The sequence below is a fragment of the Megalops cyprinoides genome, chromosome 22 (assembly GCF_013368585.1).
Source record: "Megalops cyprinoides isolate fMegCyp1 chromosome 22, fMegCyp1.pri, whole genome shotgun sequence".
Classification (NCBI taxonomy): domain Eukaryota; kingdom Metazoa; phylum Chordata; class Actinopteri; order Elopiformes; family Megalopidae; genus Megalops; species Megalops cyprinoides.
The window spans coordinates 25,874,909-25,883,343 of NC_050604.1; the positions used below are offsets into that span (position 1 = coordinate 25,874,909).

At 41.0% G+C, this 8,435-nt stretch overlaps 1 protein-coding gene across 2 annotated transcripts; it reads left to right on the forward strand.

Moving 5' to 3' along the window:
• Window positions 1-262: 262 nt before the first annotated feature.
• Window positions 263-8,435, forward strand: LOC118769644 (CD48 antigen-like). Of its 2 annotated transcripts, XM_036516856.1 has the most exons (7): window positions 264-623; window positions 5,060-5,386; window positions 5,642-5,680; window positions 5,844-6,137; window positions 6,896-7,042; window positions 7,686-7,765; window positions 8,052-8,435. In XM_036516856.1, exons 1-7 carry the CDS (start codon window positions 575-577, stop codon window positions 8,118-8,120), a joined length of 1,005 nt encoding a protein of 334 aa, XP_036372749.1. In that variant the 5' UTR covers window positions 264-574; the 3' UTR covers window positions 8,121-8,435. The 2 variants fall into 2 exon arrangements, with proteins under 2 accessions (XP_036372750.1, XP_036372749.1); XM_036516857.1 differs by lacking the exon at window positions 5,642-5,680 and having other exon boundaries at window positions 263-623.

The window sequence follows — 8,435 nt, forward strand, 5'->3', positions numbered from 1 at the left end:
CCTCTGTATTCAGAGTGATGAATACACTTGCTGAGTGAAATGCAGGCACAGAGAAAGAGCAGAGAATTAAAGAGAACAGCGCAACACAGACACACAGCCCCTGCGGGAAGGGACGCATTGGCTGAATGACAGAACACATGTGCACAGGGAAAAGACCATGTCTGTGTCCATCAGGAACGCACTGATCCAAGTGGATTTCCAGTCTCCCAGACCCTCTATTTATCCTGGCTAGCTATTGCTCATGCTAGGTAGAATACTTGAACAAATATTTTATGACAAACACGCTTACATACATGTCTCTGTACTGCACCAGTTCCCACTAATCCTGAAGTAAATTAGTATTTTATAACGTCTCGCACGTACAAGAGGCGGAGCCCTGAGTCAAAGGAGAAGCGAGTGTTGGGACTGTTACTGTTTCGACTTCAGCTAGCTGCTTGTGGGAGGATTTCGCCCTCGTCTTTACACCAACATCCAGGCTCAACAACTGGCGGAATTTCTGTTTAATATCTGGTTCGGGTGGAGCGAACCCAAACACTGGATATGCAGATTAATTACAGGATAATCTCCCGATGAAATGATAAACGTCGAAGCTGACCGTTGTATTCTTCTCTTCCTCTTCATTGGTAAGTTAGTGTTCAGAAGTGAAATAATGATGGTACCTGTTAAATATATAATTGCCAATGCATTGTTTTCCTCATCTTATAATTTTGTTTTAAAGTCCACTCGTTTATATATCGCCCTTGTATGTTGTATTGATAAGATCAAGAATCCAGAATGCTCTGATTCAAAAATCCTCCTACTCTCCATGAAGTAGCCCTTCTGCTTCTTGGAGAAACCTGCTAATGTTTGCATCATTTATAGTCAATGCTCTGAACATCAGTTCTGTGGTAGGGTCGTCCTGGGGGCTGCTCTCTTGCGTGCTCTCCATCTCTCAAAACTACAATAAGGATGTTATTATTTCAAATGTCCAGGATCTTATTGAGGAAAGAAACTTTGGCTGGATTTGGAAAGAAATAGAATTGACACCACAAGACTGTTTTCCGTTTTTAACATGAGAATCGGTTATCGATGTTTCATGTCATTACATTTTTAAATTCATTTTGTTGCATTTGTAATGTTTGATATATGTTCAGTAATTTTGAACAGTCACAAAGGAAGATTAGTGTGCACGTTTTTATCTGGATTTTTTATTCGTAAATTCTATTCTCAACTCATTCAGGACTACAATGGCATTTGGTGGATAAATAGTATCCTGTGATTATTGTAGTATAGATATTGTAGAGAGTAATATCATTTGATATTTTGATATTATGATACAATTTGTGAATAAGATGTCTATTCAGAATGATTGTTGCACATTCACTTTCTCAGAGAATTTGGGCTGTGTAAGAATATACACTGCATACAAAGAGAAAAAGATGGTAGATCATTTTACAAATCAAAATGTGACCAGGTCTCACTACACCGTACACTTAGATATATGTTCAAAAAGAGTTGGATATGTATTCAAATGTACTTTTTATGTGCATGGTTTTTGTAATGTAATTTAGAAGTTTAGAAGTGTATCAATTGTTCACCTATCTAAAGAATGTTTTAGGAGTGAGCATGTTGTGGAATGCATATGCCGGTTAAGAGCAAGTTGGGACAGAGCTGATATGTTTGATATGATTGTTTGAAGCCAAACCAAAATTACAGACCTACATGTTCTTACTTGCAGTTTAGAACGGAGCAGTTTCTTTTTCCATAACATTCACCATGTCATTCCAGGGCAGTCCAGCTTCATGTATGGAGAGGCTGTCTTTCTACAGGTCATTTCTGTCAAGGTTATTTCCAGACAGGGGTACATTTACTCCAAGAGGGACTTGAGATAAATTAGGTGCTGATGGATTTTTAGGATTTTATTCTATACATTATTTAGGAATGTGTTTTGTTCATTATATGCTGTTTAATAACAAGCACATAGATTTATCAATTTAAACAACTGATCAAGTGATTAGTGTGCAGTGAGTCTTCAAACTGTTGACAACAGTCACATTATTGAAACACTTGTTTCAATTTCTCTCATGTTTGTGAGAAGGAAGTGCACAAGATGCTGATATAATAGATTGAATTGGGTATAAAATAACCTTAATGAGTCACTGCCATAAGTCATTTTTATATAAACTGTATGTATGCTGTCATTTGCTGTAGGACATATTTTGCATATAGACTGTAGACTGTCATACCATGTTTTTATATAGATTGTATTATACCCTGGATGCTTCTACAGTGTACTTTATATGAATACTGCTTACAGGTTGCATACCATGAGGTGCCATGTGGTTCATGAAACAAACTTTACCTTCCACACTTATATGAAATGCTCACACAACACACACAGATCAAACCCTCACAGACATATCTCTACTACGGAGGACTCCTACATATATATCTTAAATTTGCACACACCTGCATCTCCTCAAACCCTGCTGAATTTTCAGTGGTATACATGACAGCTTAAACCTTGACTTTTACATTTACATGAAACGGCTCTCACTTGTAACAAACTGCCCTTAAGGAGGCGACCAGTTATCAGTTTCATTCTCACAAAGGATGCAAGTGTAAAGGAATCTTGGTAAGGATGCAATTTAGTACTGTTGGGACACAGCCCTAGATTTTTGCTTATGCAAGTTTGTGGGGTAGCCACTGATAGGATTAAAATTCGTTTGGTGAGATATCATCTTGATAGCCACCACAGGATTTACCTGGCTAGCTACACCCTGTAAAAGAGTGAGAAAATGTATTCAAAATCTATTTATCACAAACTTCACCTCAGTGTGACAGCTTTAATTGATAATTTCAATAACACTTTAGATGATCAATAAATTGTTGTGCTATTTAAATTTAATCTAGCCTAAATTGACAGTATAACAAAAATCAAAATAGGTAACTTACGTTTAAAATGTTATTGTTAAGTTAGTTAAGTAAAGGTGCAGTGCCAATTTTACCTCCTCATTTGCGATCACTGCCCTACCTCACAACCTCAGTGCGAGCAAAGAAAGATGGTCGCAAATAATAAGGAATGTGTTTTGAACCCAAAAAATTGCTATATATCTATTCATTTATTTTTGAGAAACGGATTGATTCAAACATTCTTCTATCCACACTCAATCCAATCTACGCGGCATCAGATGTAATCAGGGTCACACACGTAATACTGCAGATTTTTATTAGAGTCTCATTTGATAGGCAAGTTGAAATCACCCATGCAGGTTGCTATCCAGCTGGGTAAGACTACAGAGACATCTGTAATTCAACATTGCTCACTGTTTATGTGTGATACTATATGTGGGTGTGGGTACTTTTCTGGAGAATTTCCTCAAAACCTATTGGCCACACAGCCGCAAAGAGAGGAATATGCTACAGTGTGGTAGAAAGACTGAAGAAAGTGGCACCAGCAGTGCAAAGTTCCAGCCCCCAAGGGAGATGGGACAGAGCTACGGAAATACACTATATGGACAAAAGTATTCAGACGCCTGACCATTACACCAACAGGGACTGTAATGACATTGTATTCAAATACATATACTTTAATATGGAGTTGGTTCCCCTTTTGCAGCTATAACAGCTTCCATTCTTCTTGGAAGGCTTTCCACAAGATTTTGGAGTGTTTCTGTGGGAATTTGTGCCCATTCATTCTGTGGAGCATGTATGAAGTCAGGCACTGATGTTGGACGAGAAGGCCTGGCTCGCAATCTCCGTCCCAGTTCATCCCAAAGGTTTTCGATGGGGTTAAGGTCAGGGCTCTCCTGCGGGTCAGTCAAGTTCTTCCACACCCAACTCATCAAAGCATGTCTTTACAGTCCTTGCTTTGTGCACTGGGGTACAGTCATGTTGGAATAGACAAGGACAGTCCCCAAACTGTTGCCACAAAGTTGGAAGCATAGCATTGTCCAAAATGTCTTGGTATGCTGAAGCATTAAGATTTGCCCTTCACCGGAGATAAGGGGCCTAGCCCAAACCCTGAAAAACAGTTGTGGCCAAATACTTTTGTCCATATAGTGTAGCTTTATTCACGTGTAACCAGGGACCCTGTAACCAAAATGACTCAGTGGTGCAGACATGTATTAGGGGGCCAAGAACCAAAGATGCTAGAATGATAATGTTTCTGTTCTGATTGGTTTTTTGTCTTTTTTTTTGCCCATTATGAACATTGGAAAGACAGGTGGTTGCTTTTCTTGTTTGGTTAGAAGTTAGGAGAAGGCAGATGAACGTTTGTGTGGGGGTTGGTGACAGCAGCTCGAACTGTTTTTGATATACAAAACTGCTCTAGCTTTGAAGGAGGATGAGACTGTGAAGTGGAGTGGAGTAGTAGGTGGTGAAGGATTAGGTCTGTGGTGTCCTTCCTCAACATCATCTGAGGGTTGTAGTTTTACCTCAGTTCACCCAGGCAGTTGCTAAGTGGACTTACTGAGAAATAAAGGCTTGCAGCTCAAGAGGAATTCTGTAAGGAACAGGCCCTCAGAGGGGAAACACTGGAGGATGGAGCAATGGAGCAGGTGGGAGAGGCTGCAGAAGAATGGATGGGTAGTGTGGTACTGTGGGTAGTGTGGTATTTATATTAGGGTAGAATAGCGGAGTGCTTGGGCTGGCATAGAGGAGGAAACAAAGAACAAAGAATGTTTGTGTGTGTGTGTGTGTGTGTGTGTGTGTGTGTGTGTGTGTGTGTGTGCGTGTGTGTGTGTGTGTGTGTGCGTGTGTGTGTGTGTGTGTGTGTGTGTGCGCGCGTGTGTGTGTGTGTATGTGTGTGTGTGTGTGTGTGCGTGTGTGTGTGTGTGTGCGTGTGTGTGTGTGTGTGTATGTGTGTGTGTGTGTGTGTGCGTGTGTGTGTGTGTGTGTGTGTGTGTGTGTGTGTGTGTATTAGTGCGTGCGTGTGTGTGTGTGTGTGTGTGTGTGTGTATGCACGTGCACATGACTGACTGTACAAAACACTTTGTTGGATGCCAGCCTGGAGTTTCAGTCATATGTTTAAGTCAGCTGTGCTTGATTCTTGGCTAATTCATCATCTGTGCAATTCCAGATCTGCTGAGTGCTGTACAGAATGTGACGACAGAGAAAAGGAGAGAGGGAGACACTGTCGCTCTGCACTCTAATATTACTGAACTACAGACTGGCTCTCAAGTACTGTGGTCATTTGGACAGGCCCCTCCATACACACCGATAGCTCAGCTCTTCAGAGGAGAGATTTTTACAGACTACGATGAGAGACTCAGAGACAGACTGCAGCTGGACAGACAGACTGGATCTCTCACCATCAGCAACCTCAACACCAATGACTCTGGAATTTATCAGTTACAGATTATAACTGGAAAACCATTGTATTGGTGGTTTCATCTGTATATCTATAGTAAGTCTGTGTTTCTATTGTATGTTATGATTTTATGATGTTTCATTTTTTCTTTGTCCTTATTTTGCCCTCCATTTCTCTCATCTAACGAGGTACATTTTTGGTGTAACATTTTTCCATTTTCTCTCATTCTCCTCTCTCACCCCTCCATCTTTGCTCTCTCCATACCTTTTCATGTTCTGAGCTCCTCTCTGTATTGCCATAGTGCTGATCTGCAGTTCTAACAGCTAATCAGTGAGTTCTCTCTGTTCACAGTTACCGTGGGAACACCAGATATCACACAGATCCCTCAGGGTACCTATCTATGTGTCTTTCTTCACACGATCTAAATAAACATACGATAGAATTAATCCCACCAAAATGGTGTTATATACATTGTAAAATTTTCTGTCAATTCTTATGTTAAATTTTCCTTCCTTGATTCTGTCTGTCCCGTCCTAATTCAATCACATCACAGCTCCAGTCTCTGAAACAACAAATAGAAAATCTCCACAGAGTCGTTCAATGGTCACTCCAGCGGTCAGTAAGAGCTGCTCAGTGCTGTGCTCCGTGGAGAACGGGAGAGAGGTCACCCTGTCCTGGCAGACAGAGGGGGAGACACTGAACCACACCAGCAGCCCTGATCTCAACACCCTCTTGTCTCTCCCTCTGGAGATAGAAGAGTACAGCTCTACCTACAGCTGTGTGGCTGCAAACCCAGTCAGTCACACAGTAACCAAGCTCAACATGAGGGAACTCTGTCCTCATGTAGGTGAGTATGACACACTGACTGTGTCCTATTACCAGCTCTCAACACCCTTTGCTTTTGGTTAATCATCATCTACATTTGTCTACAGAATACATTTCTGTGTAATGCAAATGGGGAACAAAATCCACAGAGAACAAACTGAACACATATGTTTTGTGTCACTCTACCCTCATTTAGTATTTGCTGAAGGTACATTTAGAAGAAGCTCTGAATAGCTCTTAATAGCCCCGATTACAGTTTACTTTTTTGCCAAAATAATGAGGCTCAGAAGTTGCCCAACATTAACTGAAGATCTGTCATGTGATCACCAGGAGCCACCTGTAATCCGGGTGATTTTGCTTCAAATAGAAAAGGCCCTAGATCTGGTACATATAAGGCAAGGTATCTCCCAACACCCAGCATGTGGTGGAAATGACAGACTGTATTCCCAGCCATACTTCTCTATGCCAGTGCGCCCACAGGGTACCAGGATGTGAATGTGACATGTCTTCTGTATACAGGACACACCTTCACACTCTTCACCTACACACCTCTAACTCTGATCACATCCTTACAGAGCTGTGTTATAGCAGAGGCCAGATCACTAGAGAATGAGCTACACTGATACAGTGCTCACTGCTGATAATGGATATATGTTCCTTACCCAGATAAATTACTCCACACTCTGAGTTACTGTGTTTGGAAATGTAAAAACTGCAGATGATGTTGGGCTGCAATACTGCAGGTTATTGGTGCTTGATTTTGTGCTTTTGTTTGGACAGGTCCAGATACAATGACAATGAGACCAGACCAGAGGAACATTTACATGTGGCCTATAGTGGCGATATCTGCAGTGCTGACAGTGATGATAATTGGATCAGCCATAGTCTTTAAAAAACAGCAGAAGAATAGAAAAACAGGACAAGAATGTATGTCTATTTTCAATGACAATTCATGTGTCAAATTTATATGTCTTCAGTTTTCACTCTTCCTACTGGTCATTTATTTGTGTGTGTGTGTGTGTGTGTGTGTGTGTGTTAGCATAGTGAACTAGGAACACAGTTGTTAACTCCACAATGTGGCAGGCAGCTATAAAATTAGAATCTACCCTTTCCACTGTAGTGTCCATTGTTAAATAATAAGGTTACTGGTAGAGTGGAAATCCTGCCTGGCAGAGGTTGCCACCATGACTGTAAACCCAAAGGCCATCCTTTGAAAAGGAGGGAACTACTTCAGGAGGCACACCAAAAAATATCAGTTTAATTTGCCATCCATGTCTTATGGTCAGATGACATGAGAATTGAGCTTTCAAGGAATGCATAACGACATTATGTTTGGTGTAAAAAATTGAAGCTTACGTTAAGAAACACCTCAGGTCAAACGTCTCAGAGCCCTTGAGAGCTTATTAAGACAGAGGGAGATATTGATTATGAACACACCAGGACATTTTGGCCAGAAGCCTTCAGATTTGGCTCAAGAGTTGTAGAGAGTTTGTGTAGTACAGTGATGTTGTAATACAGAAGATGATAGTATTGTGTTTAAATGTGTAATTTTGCGGTTTTGTGTATCTAGATGACAGGAACAGGGATAATGATAGTCCTGAGATTACTTATGCGGAGGTCCAAGCACAACCAACACACACACAACTATCGGTAAGATGGATTTATCTGCCACACTTGTGCACACACACAGACACACACACACACACACACACACACACACCTACACACACACACACACACACACACACACACACACACACACACACACAAGAAACATTCCCTTTATTTTAGTAGCAGGGTCACTTGGTTATGAACACAGAGACCATTGATGATTCTCCTTAATCATACAAGTTCCTGTCACAAGTGTGTTTATGCAGTAGATTCGAATTTCCTCCTCTTCCTCTATATGTTTACTGTAATATTTTCTCTACCACAGGGGGGCGCTCACAATGGAACCTACTCAGAGACAGAGGACAGCACTGTGTATGCAGCTGTTGTCACATGACCTGGCATTACCAATGGGAAAGGTTCTGTACAGCGCTGATGGGATTGGGGTTTCAGATGACACTTTTTCTGTTGTATTCCTGTATCCATCTGAACGCATCGGCACAGCTTAAATAACTGCTTCAACTCAGTGTTTCTGCCATTTAGCCTCATTCATTTCCACCTGCACATCACTGCCCAGGGTTATTCAGTCTGTTAACTCATCTGAAATTTCTGTGTTGTCTAAATACATTTGAGAACAGACTGTTTTGTTACTATTTTATTAGCTGGATACAGCTGGGGGCCTTTCTCTGTAAAAGAGTTTCATTTTCATTTC

Bases quoted from the DNA above. Each gene is read 5' to 3' on its own strand.
- LOC118769644 (XM_036516856.1), top strand. From the start codon at position 575: ATGATAAACGTCGAAGCTGACCGTTGTATTCTTCTCTTCCTCTTCATT. The intron at 6,138-6,895 runs GTGAGTATGACA...TTGTTTGGACAG, and splicing joins GGAACTCTGTCCTCATGTAG to GTCCAGATACAATGACAATG. The intron at 7,766-8,051 runs GTAAGATGGATT...TCTCTACCACAG, and splicing joins CAACACACACACAACTATCG to GGGGGCGCTCACAATGGAAC.